Below are 17,279 nucleotides of genomic sequence, written 5' to 3' on the forward strand. Positions count from 1 at the left end.
TGAGATCAACTGAATATTCAGCTCATTTTTGCTGACATAAATTGCAGCATTGAATTTCTGGTGTATTGCTGAAAAATGGCTGCAAATGCTTCTAGCAGCAGTGATACAAAATCCCTCTTTGAAATCAAGAGGTTTGATGGCACTGGCTTTGACTTGTGGAAGGATAGGATGCAAGGCATTTTGTTTCTCAAGGACTGTGAAAATGCTCTCTTGGAAACTAAGCCTGCAGCTATGACAAATGTGGATTGGGCTAGACTTAATAAGAAGGCTATTGCATACATTAAGACGTCTGATGATGTACTTACAGACATCAAGCGTCTTGATACAGGTTATGCTATATGGAAAAAGCTTAATGATACTTATGAAAATACAACTCCTGTTAATCAAGTGCATCTTATGCGTAAACTGGTGAACATAGAATTGGATGAGTCTAAGCCAGCATCTGAGCATTTGAGTGCTTTCACAAGGGTTTTGAGTCAGTTGCAAGACTCTCGTTTGACTGCTTTCGATGATAAATTGAAAGCTATTTTCTTATTGATGACTTTGCTTGACAGCTGGGAATCCTTGATTGTGTCACTTAGCAACAACCCCGCTTTGACTTTTGATGGTGTTAGAGATTCAATCCTCAATAAAGAAATCAGAAGAAAGTCTAGTGGTGAAAGCAATGGCTCAGCTTACCATGTAAGAGTGTCTGAAAAGAGGGGTAATGCAACTAGTAAAGGGAAAAGCAGAAGCAAAAGCAAGGGCAAACAGCAGGATGTCACATGCTATTAGTGTGGGTGTAAAGGGCATAAAAAGCCTGATTGCCAGTACTTCAAGAAAGAGCAAGAAAGATAGAAATAGCAGGGTAAGAAAAAGAAAGATGATAAGAAAGATGATGACAGTTCTTCCTCAAAAGAAGTTGCAAAGGCAAATGTCGCATCCAGTGTGATCATTGAAGAGCTTCCTCACACTGAAGAGATACTTGTTGTAGCCTCATGTAATGATGCAGATATTATGGCAGCAACAGGTGATATGCACATCACCAAAAAGGAGGTAATTGATGCCTTACTTTCAGCTCATGATGGGCTGTCACAATCATGGATAGTGGACAGCGGTGCTTCTTTTCATGTTACCCCCTCTTTGGAGTCATTTTCTGAATACACTACAGGTTGCCTAGGCAAGGTTTACTTGGGTAATACCTATGCATGTGAGATAGAGGGTGTTGGTACCATTCACTTGGCTCTTGAAAATGGCCAAGAGCTAATTTTGCAAGATGTCAGATTTGTACCTGGCATAAAGAAGAGTCTACTATCAGTTGGGCAGCTTGATGCTAAAGGGTACTTTACTACATTTGGTGGTGGATCTTGGAAGGTCCATAAGGGCTCTATGTTGATTGTTAAAGGCAGCAAAAGGGGAACTTTATATTACTTGCATTGTAAAGCATTACCTGGCAAGTTCTTGGCCCTGGCTGAAGTCCATTCACAAATGGAGCTTTGGCACAAAAGACTTGGTCATATGAGCCAGAAAGGCCTTCAAGTTCTCTCCTCTTTAGGGAGATTTGATGTAAAAGGCTCTGGTCTCGAATTTTGTAATGATTGCTTATATGGAAAACAAGTGAAGTCTCCTTATTACTCTAGTGTCGTTAAGAAGTCTAATGCTCTTGACCTAGTACACTCTGATGTGTGCACTATGCCTATTAATTCGTATGGGGGTGCACAGTACTTTGTTACTTTCATTGATGATTTCAATAGAAAGTCATGGGTGTATGCACTTAAGAGCAAAAAGGAAGTGTTGGATTCTTTTAAAAAATTTCATGCTTTTGTTACCACACAAAAAGGGCTTAAGTTGAAAGCCATAAGAATAGATAATGGGAATGAGTATGTCTCAAAAGAATTTAACAAGTTTTGTGAGATGCATGGCATTAAGAGGGAGTTCATAGCCCCTTATAATCCTGCATCAAATGGCGTGGCTGAAAGATTTAACCGCACACTTTGTGAGAGAGTCAGATGCATACTGTCCACAGCTAATCTCCCGTAGCAATTTTGGGGAGAGGCTCTTAAAACTGCAGTTTATGTATGCAATCGCTCTCCCAATTGTGCATTGGAAAATGGCATTCTTGAAGAGGTTTGGTCTGGCAAACCTGCTTCATATGACCATTTGCGTGTCTTTGGCTGTGATGCCTTTGTGCATGTACCTGTAGAACAAAGGACCAAACTAGACATGAAATCCATCAAGCGCATCTTCATGGGATATGGAGATGAGGGAGAGATGGGTTATAGAGTTTGGCTTCCTCAAGGTAGGAAGATAATACACAGCCGAGATGTAGTCTTTAATGAGGCAAAGTTGCTGAAAAATGCTACACTTGGTGATCTTGACAAAAAGAAGGTCAAATTTCAGTATGAACAGCCAACCATTAGCTGAAAATTGTGTCCCTTTTGATGCTGAAAATGAGCAGCAACCTATTGTGCTACAACCAGAAGATCATGGACAGCAAATAGATGCACAGGATGAAATAGGACAGCAAGAAGAACATGCTAAAAACAGATTACAGCAGCAAGAAAATGCTGAAAATCAGCCACCTGGTGATGGCGTGCACATTCCTCAGGATGTAGGTCCACTGCCTGATAATACAGATCATTGGGTAAGACGGTCTACACGTGTCAGAAGGCAGCCACAAAGGTTTCAACCATCTTTGGATTGCATTTTCTTGACTAATGAGGGTGAGCCTCTGACATTTAAAGAGGCGTAGTCATGTGAAAGCAAGAGAAAGTGGGAGCTTGCTATGCAAGAAGAGATGAAGTCTCTATATGCAAATAACACATAGGAGCTCGTACCTTTACCCCAAGGATAGGAAAGCTATTTCCTAATAAATGGGTTTACAAAGTGAAATGTATTGATGGGAAGCCCAAGTGTAAGGCACAGCTGATTGCTAAGGGCTATACACAAAAGGAAGGCATAGACTTCCAGGAGATCTTTTCACTAGTGGTGAAGATGACTACACTCCGTGTTTTGTTTGCTCTCACTACATCCTTGGATTTAGAGTTGGATCAGATGGATGTGAAGACTGCTTTTCTTCATGGTGACTTGGATGAAGAGCTGTACATGAAACAGCCAGAAGGATTTGCTATTCCAGGAAAAGAGCATTTGGTTTGTAAGCTGAAACGCAGCTTATATGGGCTGAAACAAACCCCAAGACAATGGTACAAAAAATTTGATACCTTTATGCTCAGCCATGGATTTAAACGCAATTATGCAGATCACTGCTTATACACTAAAAAGGCTGATGATGGCAGGCTTATTGTGTTGGTTTTATATGTGGATGACATGCTGATTGCAGGACAGCATAAGAGTACTTTGAATGCTCTTAAAAGGCAGCTAAGTTCAGACTTCTCTATGAAAGATTTGGGGGCAGCTGAACACATTTTGGGCATACGCATTAAAAGAGACAAAGGGCAGCATTTGTTGTTTCTCTCACAGGACAAGTACATTAGCAAAGTACTTGACAGGTTTAATATGGCTGATGCTGAGCCTCTTGGTGTGCCTTTACCGCCGCATACAAAGCTTAACACAGCTGATTGCCCTAAGGATGATGCAGCTGCTAGTGCCATTAAGGGTATACCTTATGCATCAGCTTGTGGATCTTTGATGTATGCCATGGTTGCAACTTGCCCTGACATTGCTCATGCAGTGGGAGTTGTTAGCAGATTTATGTCTAACCCTGGCAAGCCACATTGGGAAGCAATGAAATGTATCTTCAGATACTTGAAAGGTACACAAGAAAAGTGTATATGCTATGGAAAGGGTACACTAGAGTTGCAGAGATTTTGTGATTCAGACATGGCAAGAGATCTTGACACTAGGAAATCTACCAGTGGGTATGTTTTTACTTTGGCTGGTGGGGCTATCTCTTGGTGTTCAAGATTGCAGAAAATTGTGGCACTAAGTACTACAGAGGCTGAATATATTTCACCCACAGAAGCTTCTAAGGAAGCTATTTGGCTTAGCCGTCTGGACAAGGATTTTGGTCTTCCTTCACGTACACCAATGCTTGGTTGTGATAGCCAGAGTGTAGTATGTCTAGCTAAGAATGCCATGTTCCATGCACGTACCAAACACATAGATGTTTGGTATCACTTTATTCGACCGGTCTTGGATGATGGTCTTGTCACACTGACTAAGGTCAAAACCCAAGATAACCCTGCAGATGTTCTCACACTGTCTCTTGCAAAGGCTCAGCATGAGCATTGCATTTGTTTAGTGGGAGTTAATTAGCTTAAAGGTACCACTTCGGGCCTTCAAGTAGGAGATTGTTGGGTGTAAAGTCCCTTTGTATCCGTGTAAATAGACTTATGGGTGTGAACACACCCTTAATGTACTCTAACATATAAATACATTCTTTTTATTCTTTGTGTACCATCACATCGGTACACCTATCTCTGCGTTCACTCTTCCTCTAACTCTCAGCTCATCTCTGCTCTTTAGCTAACACTTTGACCTTGCACGCCATTGCGCACTCTCACACCCTTCACACTCTCTTTTTTTTCATGAAGATAATTGAATTAAGTAAATATTTTACATCAGACCATCAGGTCAGCTTAGAACTCTCTCTCCGAAAAATATATACATCAGACCATCTAGTCAGCATTCTCACTAAATCTCTTACATTCTGTCACATCAGACCATCAAGTCATCCAAGAAAGTGACGAAAGACTATCAGGGCTTTAACACAAAGAGAAAATCACACTGTCGGTGTAGAGCAAACAATAGCCAGCCAAGGGGCAGCAATGTCAAGAAGAACGAGGTTAGCTGCTATCATAGAAGAAATCTGCCATAGCACTAAACCTCGAATACGGGCCACATGATCATGGATGCCCGAGACCGAATCAAAAATAAAGGCATTTTGAATACACCAAATATGCCACAAGGCAATCCATCTCAGAAACTGGAACAGGCAAGAATGATCAAAATGCAAAGAAGACATGGAGGGCATCTTTCCCATAATCCATGAATGGGTTGTTATGCGTAGCTGAGTCGCTGAGAGCCACACGAGAGAAATCAAACACCAAATCTGTCACGCAACTAGACAAGAGGGAAAAAGATGAAGCAATGTTTCATCACATGTAGTGCAGAATACAAAATGACCAGCAGAGATCTTTCGAGCATGCAGCACCTCTCCAGTTGGAAGACCACCAATCAGCAGTCTCCACAAGAAGACTTTTCCCTGATGGGGAACCTTGGACTTCCAAAGCTGAAGGAATCTTTCTTGCCACTTCTTTTTGCCATCCCTAATATGCCATAATTTATTCATCTTTGTATTGACCCATCTCTTGGCCTCCACCATCTGATGGTATATCTGGTTAGCATACCTCTTCTCAAAATCATCCGGTATCACAAACTTCCAGTCACACCATGGATACAATGGCTATAGCATTGGTAAAGGAGAGAACCTCTGAAGTTTGACCTGTATGGATGACCAGATGAAAGAGTAAAGCCGGGACTGCCCAAGAATAACACCGTCAAAAACTATCAGCAACCACAAACGAGCCATCCGATTAACTTGAGTCTGTGCAAATCTTTGTCCGGCCAATCTAACAATCAAGAGGAGGCCAAAACTTCTCCTTGCAGCAAATTCGCGTCCTTGCGACTCTCAGGAGGGTGCCAAACTGAAAAACGTAGGATCTCCTGCCAAGATGCAATCAAATGAGAAAGTAGAAAAGACCGTGTGATCTTAACAAGCCTCCAGGAATTAAGCACATGCCACCAAGAGGCACGAATGACTATGTTACCATGGGAGACGCTAGTCTTTTCAATGAAAATGTCCTCTTAGTATTATCTAGGACACGTCTTAGCAGTCCGTCGGAAAGGATGTCTAGAAAGCTCCACCCGGCACTCCCATGGAATGTTACGGGATTTGCGATCTAGGTCTTCCCGCGTCTGCCACGTAGCAGAAGTATCCTGGCCGTTCCCACTTAGGATTGATCGGAATTAGGGTTTTCCTGACTAGTCATTAACTAACAGCAACTAGCGTCGGACCCGAGCGAACTACTTTACGCAGAAACGCTAGGTCCGAAGCGGATTCACGCTGCACTTGGTTCAAGGAGAATGGGAAACGAGAGGGATGCAAAGCTCGACCTCTCTGCTATAAGGCATAGTCCCATTCCGTTCCCCTAAAACAGCGTAAATCGGGTAAGACATAACTCTAGGTCATTGCTTCCGTTATTCGTTTTGATAATCATCCTGCTGTTCATCGAGATTTTTGAGAAAAGTTCCCGGCTAACCGGGACCACCCAACCGTAGGACGGACCCATGGCCCATCCTCCGCACTTTCCTCGGTTTGTTTTTAGTTATGTAATTATCTAACACACTGATTTGACATATACCAATCAGCTTCTTTAATTAATCGATTAAGCACTGGTTCCTTCACGTAATCTTATCACGTGACATAGAAAACGATATCAAGCAAGTTCTTTGTTAATATTTCATCATTTTATCTTTGAAATACAATGAGTTCTGCCCATAGGCTTGTCCATAATCCGCCCGAAGACTATCCAGTAACCCGTAGGGATCACTATTCCAAGATTCCGCCCGTAAACTAGTTTGCGGGCCTCGAGATCCAATCCCGAGTCACGTTAGCCTCTTGTGCAGGACCCGGAAGGCGAGGGATTTACGGCCAGAGCCCCCCCTAGCACCCAAGCGTCCTCCTACTCCAAGTAGAGCTCAATGGAGAGACCTCTCGCGGCGGGTTCGGTCCACGTTCCCGGCGCGGTGAACAACCCCCTTAGTTAGGATTAGGCAGGTAGTTGGAGGTAACTGAAACTGCCTCTTCCTTCATACCTTTAACCTGAAGTATAGGTACTCATTTAATTTGTAATTCATAATTCAAACAGAGCCCTAAAATCTCTAGCAAGCACAAACATTTCCATTAATCAACAGTGTTGTTTGGCAAACTGCTAAGGAAGTGTTCTTTCCTTTTGAGTATATCAGCACTCGTTCCTAAGGTGTCTTGTAAATTGGCAAGATCCTTTACATTCCGATGTAAGGCGTACCTTATTAACCCAACTTGGTCAACCCTAAAGTTCCTTAGATATGCTAGTTTCCAGTTTACAACTTTCCTTATTTAGAAGGATATCCAAAAATACGTCCTTTTGCAAGATAACTTGCGTAGGGATCTGCCATCCTTGTTGAGGGTTTTTACCCTTTCTCCTTGTGAATCAATCACAAGACTAAATGATTTCGTATTTGCTGCGCAAGTCCTGCGATGGAATAATCCGTTTTAGATCCTTTAAGCTGACGTATGTCGGCCTAGGGTTTCTTTTTAAGGATCTCGGGGGCAGCCCTAGTTTTTTTATCTTTACGATTTATTTATTTTTTTACCCTACAATAAGGAAAGTAGTCAAGTGCTTAGGGTATGAATATTTCTATGTTTAGATTGGTTTGGTTATCTTTTGGAAGGTAATATTAATCATCTTGTCACGGTTTTTCTATCCTTGTGACAATTTACTTTTCAGTCAATACAGTTTAATTTAAACTTTCTTTTTTCTTGCAGATGAACTCATGCCAAATAACAAACATTTCCCTTGCTAAGATGTGCAATTAGCAATGATAACCTCCTAGTAATTTGAGCAACGAAAGAAACCTTTCATGAATTTAATCATTTACAATGATTCGTTACGAAAAGGAATAAGACTAATGGTGCAAGATATAATTTCTATACCTTTAGGATTTAACTAAAATATACTACTATAGTAAATAGATAATCTTGCTCGTAATTTATAATGCTTGATACTATTCGAAGGAAACTAAGTTCTATACATTATCATAAGCTAAAATCCTTCATTACAAATAATTCGGACAAATATATCCTATCCCTAACAATTTCCCTTTTTCATGATTGACTTAAAACTGAATTAAAGCCAAGAAGAAAAACCTGGTTTTAGGGTGAGATATCCACATGGATACCGGGAGATCCACCTCCCACAGCTACTCCTTGGACTTTCTTAGGAGGCATCACAGTTGTAGTCCTTCGAACGTGGAAGCAGCTTTACACTCTTTTTTCAGAATTCCACCGTCGCTTCCTTGCACCGTCCGTCGAAAGTAGTTTTTGGAAGGCTCCCGCTCCCTCCTTGAAGTCGGGAATTCGAAAGGGTGTTTAGAATCTTTTACGACTAAGACCTATTGAAGCCATGGGGGAGGCTTAATGGCCTTTTAATGACTCGTTCAAACGAGGAATGAAAAGGGATGGAAAAGACACAAGGTGCGGGAGAGAACTCTAAGGGAATATAGTAACCATAAAAGTTATAAGTAAGATCGAAGGACCCTTAGGTCAACTTGGAGAAAAGGGTTCTCAATACGCCACAAGGGAAGGGTTAGAGAAGGTTTAATCACGCACGGGGGGGGGGGGGGGGAGAGGGTGATTCCAATATCCACGCAAAAAGGGGGTCTAAGGATTTATAGAACACGAAGGGGGATAGGTTCCAAGGCTCAAGAGGAAGGGGGCTTATAGGGGTTACCACCAGGGAGAAAAAATAAGGTTTTTAAGGCCTACGTGAAAGGCTTCATGGGTAAAACATAGGGGTTCTAACACCCATCGAAAAGGGGGATTTAGACACACGGGGGGGGGGGGGGGGGAAAGGTTTGAAGGGTTTTTTTTGGAAAGGCACGAGAAGGGGGATGAAAGGGCCTTAGCAGGATTAAAACCGGGGAAGGGGGGGGGGGGGGGGGGGGGGGGGGGGGGGGGGGGGTGTGTGTGTGTAATAAAGCTAGGGGGAAAGGGGGCTTAAAAAACTCCTTTATAGAAGCTTCTAGGATCTTCCACGGGGGGGGGGGGGGGGGGGGGGGGGGGGGGGGGGCGATTAACAGATGGCTGCGGCAGCTCCGTCCTCACGACAGCAGCGCAGGGTAGCACTCCCTCCCGTCGACTGCATCCACCATAGTCTCTCCCAGCTCACGGCGTCCTCCCCTTGCACTCACGGACGATTTGGGCAACGTCACCATTTGTTATTGCTGTCCTCCTCTCTCCCTAGCGGCAGCAACGCAGGGTTTAAATAGGGGAGGGGAGGGGGGATCCTCCCTCTCCTTCGTGTCAACACGCATGGCACTACTCCCTGCGAGCTCCCACCGAGGAGCTTCTCGCTTCTTTCTATTCCCCTCCCCTTCCAGCACAACAGTCGGCTGGGGAGGGGAATAAATAAAAAAAAATTGCATTTATCCATTTGATATTTTACATTCTCTTTGCAATATCTGACCGAGGATGACTCTGTACACATAGCGCCTGTAAAAGGGCCAACCTCAAGGCTTTCATATGCAAATTAACATCCAACAAAGTTGCTCCCCCCATTCGTTTAGGTGTAGTCACATGCTGCCACGAAATCCAGACCTAGCCCAAACGGTTCCCCTTCTTTTTCCACATTATGAACCTGATAGGCTTAACTGGTTCCAAAAGGGACTTCTTAGTCCAGGGAAGCAGTGGCAAAAAGAATGATATCATACTGATCATGATACTTTGAGCAACTTTTAGTCTGACATGTAAAGGCTAGCCTTGAGATTTCAAGTACATGAACCTATCATGAATCCGGGAGGCCATCCAATCCAATAAGGCCCAAGGTGCTACCTCCATACCAATAGGATATCCCAAGTGTCTGGTGATATTTTTCTTTGAAATCACAATTCCATGCCAACCCAAGACTTGCAGATTAATCTCCGTACAGGATAGAAGTTTAGATTTCTGAGTATTAATATGAAGACCAAATGCCAAAGCAAAAAGATTCCACGCCACCATTGCCCAATTAACATTAGTGCGATCAGCCGCCTTACGGAACGTGAAAGAATCATCTGCCAAAGATTGACCCACAAGTTGAGTACCACTGGGAAGAGACAAGCCAACTATCTCTCCTTGATCAGCCAACTTATCCAACAAGGAGAGCATCGGGAGAGTGACCAAAGCAAACAGCAAAGGGCTGAGAGGGCAGCCTTGCCTAAGAGACCGCGATAAGGCAATTTCTTCGATAATCCCTCCATTAAGAGCAATACGAGCCACAGCTCCCTAACCAGTAGAAACCATGTGAGAGTCAAATCCCATTGTAGACAATAATTGCCGCAAAAAGACCATCTAACATGATCAAATGCCTTCTCAATATTGAGCTGAAGCATAATTACCTACTGTCCTAAAGCTTTAGCATAGTCGATTCCCAGTTGAACATTCAAGATGTTATACATTATACTGCAGCCTTTAATGAAACCATATTGGCGTGGATGAACTAGGTGTCAGAAAAACTTTCTGCAATTTGTTAGCAGTGATTTTGGAGAAAATTTTATATAACGAACCCATAACGGAAATAGGTCTCCATTCCCATCTCTCTCTCTCTCTCTCTCTCTCTCTCTCTCTCTCTCTCTCTCTAGACAACTAGCAACAGTGACTTTCATACATAGACTATGGGAGCTCCCCCAAGGTAGATACCCACGGTTAGCCCTGGCCTCTTCTAGACAACTAGCAGCAGATGGCGACAGACATTGTTGGTTTGCTCAGATGAGTACATGGATGAGTCTACATGGGCTGCAGATTGACAGACTACCCCCCTTTGACTATAGCCTGGATTGCCCTACACTTGACCTAAGCCGATCAGAGCTAAACCATGTGATCAGAGCAGACATACTGAAGTTAGATACGGAGAAGACCTGGATCCGACCCCCCTTCCCCCATGGCACAAGGATGGCATACTACCAGACCCACTTCTTTTAGGTATCTGAGGATGGTTTCATCACCCGACCCAATTACATGGACACACAACTGCCTCATGGACTATGCACAGTTATTGGTTAGATCCGCACCTCATCCCACCACCTGAGGATTGAGACAGGCAGATGGGAGGATATACAGACAGAGGAACGCATATGCCCACTATGCGATAGAGAGCCAAAGACAAAGGAACACTACATCTGCCGATGCACTATATATTATGATATACGAGGTAGATACCACTGTCTGTTTCGAGAGGGTTTTGGACCCCTGAGACGGATCATGCAGTTTGAGGATCAGAGATGCTTGGGATTCTTCCTCTTGGAGCTCCAGAGGCGCAGAGCAACAATTCTACGAAGTAGGAGGCCCCCACAGCTCGGCTCACATAGACAGAGAGCAATCACTGACTTTTTCACTGATACACGACAGAGTAGGGCAGATACCACTACTACTGCCACACAGCCTACAAGAGTACATCATCATTTGACCTCATCTTCTGTAGGTGTCCCTTTGGATAGAGCAGTGGCACTTAGCCGGTCTAGGCGCCCATGTCCACCCGGACGAAGGCCTAGACATCCACACCACAGACAAATTAAAGCCATCATTGAGAGCCACAGGAGACAGATGCCGAGACGCCTCAGCCATGCAGAGATACACCTCCTTAGAGGACAAGCATCTCATTGATGGAGAGTTTTCCTTTTTCTACTTTCACTTTTAGATCATTGACATGTTTCCCCTTTATAGGACACTATTTCATTTTTTCAGTCTTATGGGCATGTTTTTCATCTTTTCTCGTTCCAGATGAGAAACACACCATCATTGTATGTATTGCTTTGGTCTCATAGGCCACATTGGCCTCTTAGAGACGTTAATATACTCTCTCTCTCTCTCTCTCTCTCTCTCATGCACCCCTATGCCCTCATCCCCCACAAAAAAAAGACTTTTCTCCCTCCCGGCATTATTCTATACTCTGTAAAACACAAAGAGCTGGCAACAACAAGCAGTTCCTCTAGAATACAGATTGTGGATGGAATCTGTAGCTGGAATTGTGTTCGCACAGAACCTTACTTTTGAGCCCTAACCTTCTAAGTTTATTGACAACTTCTAACTCACCTGCTTCGCTGCATTTACAATACCACTTGCAATCACATCACATTTCATTATGCCTCCAAAGATGTTCACAAGAATGGCCTTCACCCTGGAATCAGAGGTGAGAATTTTGAATGCCTCTACAACCTGCATGGAAACATCTTTTCTTGTCAAATATGTCTGTTCAAGAGCAATAGACCACAAAAAGCTGGGAACTATGGCTGAGGTTCTGTAGAATTTTGCCTGACTCTCAGATGCATTTCCTCCAACATCCAGAAAATTTGCTGGTGTACCTCCGTGAAACTTAATTATATCCATTGTAGCCATTGCCAGGCCTGCACCATTGACCATACATCCAATCTCTCCATCTAGACCAATGTAGTTTAGGTCTGCCTCAGCTGCTGCAACCTGGAGCAAACAAAAACTTAGTAAAGTATGGAAAAAAATATAGTCATGTTAACCAATAAACCAATTTCTAAAGAACACAATGATAGCATTCAGACACTTTTTCAGTACTCAAGCTCTACCTGCAAAGAAACTGGACTAATCACTTACTAGATTATCTAGTCACGTTTGAGACACAAATATGCATTGAACAATCCATACTTGCTACTCCCATTCCCCGAAATAGAGAAACCAAAAGCCACAGATTTGATTTTTGTAACTTTACATTCTGTGTTGGGAAGCCCCAAGACAAGTAGAACCCACCATGAGAAAAGTTTTACAAATCCTGCTCATTTCAGAGGCCAAGGATAAAATACAAGACTTGCTTCACTCAAAGGAGTAACCAGGTAGAATCTTTCTTGTTGGGAACTTTGCAGCTGCCAGTACCCTCTCGCTTGTAAGCACCAACCGAACACCTAGGATGTGGAGACATGCACAAAGTGGAAATATTTCCTGTATGGAACCCAATTTCGGTTTTGTTAATCTACAAAAGGCAATGCTATTCATAAAGCTTGTGAGCGCCAAGCAATCATCGGATATAGAATAACATTCCAGATGTTGGAGCTCAGCTGGATGCATCAGTTCAAGGAGGAGTGAGAGTGACGGATGGAGAGAGTCAGAGGGGGAGAGTGAAGTACCATTAGATTTGAGTGTACCAACAATGTGTTGGTACACAAAGAATAAAATGTATTTATACTTAGGCATATTAAGGGTGCATTCACATGTACAGCTTAATAATGTGCGTGTACTATACACAAAAAAGTTGTTGGGATTAAGCCCCGTTTGACCTCTGTGTATAGTACACGCACATTATTTAGCTGCACATGTGAATGCACCCTTAATATGCCCCAAGTATAAATACATTTTATTCTTTGTGTACCAACACATTGTTGGTACACTCAAATCTAATCGTACTTCACTCTCTCTCTCTCTGACTCTTTCCAACCGTCACTCTCACACCTCGAGCTAATGCATCCAATTGAGCTCCAACAACTGGTATCAGAGCTTAAGGCTTCGCATGCTTTCTAAGACCACCAAAAGGAGACGAGTAGTAGGCAGCTCACAAGCGACTGTCAAGTAGCAGGTGACACTGCAACGTGTGCAGGCGACTTGCTGCGTGGTGGCGAACAGTCCAGGCGACACAATCGGAGAACCAGGAGGCAGGTCCAACGTGACAGCAGGGACAGCAATGGACCAGTCGATGAGCGGCTGCCAATAACAGGCGCCACGGGACAGCACGCAAGCGACAGAGCTGGCAACGCGGACCAAGCACAAGAGGCGATCGACAGCTGACCAGGCGCCAACGGGCACCACGCAACCCGCCTAACAAACGGGCCAACGGACTCGTCATTCTGTTTTTCGTTTTATCAAAAACCACTATTTTTTTCAAAATCCTTTTTTTGAAATTCCTTCCTCTAACTGGGGTTCACGCACTGGAGGCACAGATCTCAGATTTGTGAAAATTCAACCCTAGAAAATTTGGGGCTTTTCTAGGATTTGATCTTGTCCATGTTGGCAATGACATTTAGGTCAAAATTTGCAAACTTTGCGTGTGGTGACCTCAATTAAATTGGGGATTTTACCAAATTTGTCAAAATTTTGCTCTTTTGAGTAAAATTTCTTGACATTGAATCCCAAAAAATTGAAGATTTTCATGTATTGATAAAATTTTGCTCGATTGGGTCAAATTGGCTGACATTTATGCAATTTTTGGACCTCAAACTTTGGGGGTTTGTGCAAAATTTGGTGAATTTCTGCATTTTTGCCCATGTGGTAGCCGGTTCATATACAAACAGCTGAGATTTATTTCTGGTTGAGGAAGAACAGCAGTGTGTTTGCTGGTTCAGCTTGTGCTTTTGCATTTCAAGGGCATTTACTCTTCTATTCGTGATAAAATGGCTGCAGCTTCTTCCATTCAAACATCAAGAGTTTGATGGAAATCAAACAATTTGATATTCATGGCTTTGACCTTTGGAAAGACCATATGCAAGGTGTATTGTTCCTGAAGGATTGTGAGGATGCTTTGCAGGAAGATAAACTCGCACTAATGTCTAATGCAGATTGTCAAAAGATGACGTTCCAGCGAGACAATAAGGTTTGCGGGGAGGAACACCGACTGAACTCGACATACATGCAAAGGAGAAGAGAAGAGAGAAGAAACTCTAATGAATAGAATGATGAAGTTCTGAATCATGGAGTGAATGTGATACAAGGGAACAAGGGTGCCGTAGCACAAGGAAGATGATGAAGACAACCATGAACCACGAACCGCAATGTCCTCCTAAAGGGGTGTGAGGGTAGTGGAGAGGCTGGAGAGAAGAGGGACGGACTAAACAAATCAGTCGTGAGGAATGAATGAGAGAGTGGCCTATAAATAAGCATAGTCAGTCTAGGATAGCGCCCCTTTTTGGGGCAGCAAACCCTAAACGCAAAACGCAAAAACGCAAAAACGCAAACTGCCGGTGAAGGGTGAAGGGTTTCTCAAAACAGATTGGGCCATAGTCAACAAAAAGGTTGTGGCTTACAATAAGATAAATCTCACTGATGACATTTTGACAAACATTAAGGGTTTAGATATAGGTTATGCAATATGGGAGAAGCTGAAAACTACCTATGAGATCACCACACCTGTTAATCATGTGCATTTAATACGCAAGTTGGTGAATATGCAATTGGATGAGTCAAAGCCTGCAGCTGAGCACTTCACTGCATTTACAAGCATTTTAATTCACCTCAAAGATGCAAATTTGGACTTTGATGATAAGTTGAGGGCGATCTTTTTTATCATGATACTGCCTGACTCTTAGGAGACTTGGTGGTTTCTCTCAGCAATAACCCCAATCTTTCATATGATGGGGTGAGGGGCTCAATCTTGAATGAAGAAATTAGACATATGTCTAGTGGAGAAGGCAACAACTTAACTTATAATGTAAGAGACAGGGCTGCAAAGAAATATGCAAATGCACAACAGAGAAACAGGAGCAAGAGCAAAGGAAAGAAAAAGAGTGACATAACTTGCTATCACTGTGGTCGGAAGGGCCATAAGAAACCTGATTGCAAGTATTACAAGAAGGAACAAGAGAAAGAAAAATGCAGGAGACAAAAAGAAGAAAGAGGATAAGATAGATGCATCTAAGACAGCCAAAGGCAAGGAAAAGACCAATGTGGCCTCTAGTGTGGTCATAGAGAAGCTTTCGGATATAGAGGCTGATGTATTATGTGCAGTTGATTATGATGCCCCTGTATATCACATGCAGGATATGTAGATTACCAAGGCTGATGTGATTGATGCACTTTTGACAGTTGATAATAGTGTCACTCAGACTTGGATTGTAGCCGCTGGTGCCTCTTTCCATGTAACTCCTTGCTTGGAGTGTTTTGCTATGTTCAATGCAGGCAGTTATGGAAAGGTGTATCTTGGAAATAACCATGCTTGCCGCATTGATGGGATTGGCACTGTACACTTGTCTTTAGACAATGGGCAAGAGCTTGTGTTGTAAGATTTCAGATATGTGCCTGGCATTAAAAAGAGTTTACTATCTATGGGTTAGCTTAACTTGCATGGTTATACTACACTGTTTGGTGGTGGATTGTGGAAAGTGAAAAAGGGTTCCATGCTGATTGCAAAAGGAACCAAGAATGACACTTTGTATTGTTTGCCCTGTAAAGCTTTGAATGGCAAGTTTCTTGCAGTTGGTAAAATTGGCAGTCACTCGGAGCTATGGCATAAGAGATTAGGTCATATGTGCTAGAAAGGACTTTATGTCCTTATCTCTTTGAAAATAATTGATGGAAAAGGCTTTAAACTTGACCTTTGTAATGAGTGTCAGTTTGGAAAGCAAATAAAAATTTCATTTTACTCTAGTGTCTCTCGTAAGTCCAATGTCTTGGACTTAGTGCATTCTAGTGTATGTAGTATACCCATGAAATCCTTGGGTGGTGCTGCAAATATTTTGTCTCCTTTATTGATGATTGTTCCAAAAAGATTTGGATATACCTGTTGAAAAAGAAAAATGAAGTGTTTGTTGTTTTTAAAACTTTTCATGCGTTTGTGACCGCTCAGACAGGTAGAAAGCTTAAATGCTTGAGAATTGATAACGGGGGTGGATTCACATCTTTTGAATTCAAGTCCTTTTGTGACTTGCATGGTATTAAGAGGGAGCTTACAGCTCCTTACAACCCTTCTTCAAATGGGGTGACTAAAAGATATAATAGAACTTCATGTGAAAGAGGGTAGTGCATGCTGTCCACTACTAATTTCCCTCCTGGGTAGAGGCACTCAAAACCACGGTTCACATTTGCAACCGCTCTCCAAACAAGTCCTTAAATGATGGCATCCCTGAGGAGGTTTGGTCTGGCAAATCGGCCTCATATGATCATTTACGCATATTTGGCTGTGATGCTTTTGTGCATGTTAGAGATGAGCTGAGGAACAAACTTGACCCAAAATCCACCAAAGGCATTTTCATTGGCTATGGTGAGAATTTGGCTACAGAGTGTGGTTACCTCAATCCAAGAAAAGTATTCGTAGCCGTAATGTTGTGTTTAATGATGCAAAATTCCTAAAAGGTACTTTAGCCTCTAATGAAGATATGAAAAAGGTCAAATTTTAGAATTTGCAGCCATCTATTACTTTAGAAAATGAGCCTCATGGTGTTGTACCACAGGCTGAAACTGATGATCAGCCGGTTATTTTTTAGGGAGATGATGATGGACAGCAAGATAGACTTGAAAATGCAGATGCTGGTAATGAAAATGAAGGTGCTATATAGCATGAACACCATGCTGAAAATGGCTTACAACAACCAATAAATGCTGAAAATAACATACCACCAGATGCAGACCCAATTCCTGATAATGTTGATCATTGGGTACGCAGGTCTACACGCATAAGAAGGCAACCACATAGGTTTGACCCCTCCTTGCATTATGTGATGCTTACAGATGAAGGTGAGTCTCTTACATACAAAGAGCCCAAGTCATGCGAATTCAACAATAAATGGGAGCTAGCTATGCAGGAAGAGATTAA

At 42.7% G+C, this 17,279-nt stretch overlaps 1 protein-coding gene across 2 annotated transcripts in view; it reads right to left on the minus strand.

Annotated features, from left to right (window-relative positions):
- LOC148031985 (ATP citrate lyase (ACL) family protein) overlaps positions 1-17,279 on the minus strand; it is a 65,198-nt gene that overhangs the window by 7,973 nt on the left and 39,946 nt on the right. For both annotated transcript variants that reach the window (XM_087682594.1, XM_087682593.1), the window contains 2 exons: positions 12,050-12,214; positions 11,831-11,953 (listed from right to left, as the gene is read on the minus strand). In XM_087682594.1, coding sequence (XP_087538720.1) covers positions 11,831-11,953; positions 12,050-12,214 — 288 coding nt within the window. The remainder of the gene's footprint in view (positions 1-11,830; positions 11,954-12,049; positions 12,215-17,279) is intronic.

Source organism: Lygodium microphyllum, chromosome 8, assembly GCF_053477565.2.
Source record: "Lygodium microphyllum isolate KBCC chromosome 8, Lygodium_microphyllum_v1.1.10, whole genome shotgun sequence".
In the NCBI taxonomy this organism is placed as follows: Eukaryota; Viridiplantae; Streptophyta; class Polypodiopsida; order Schizaeales; family Lygodiaceae; genus Lygodium; species Lygodium microphyllum.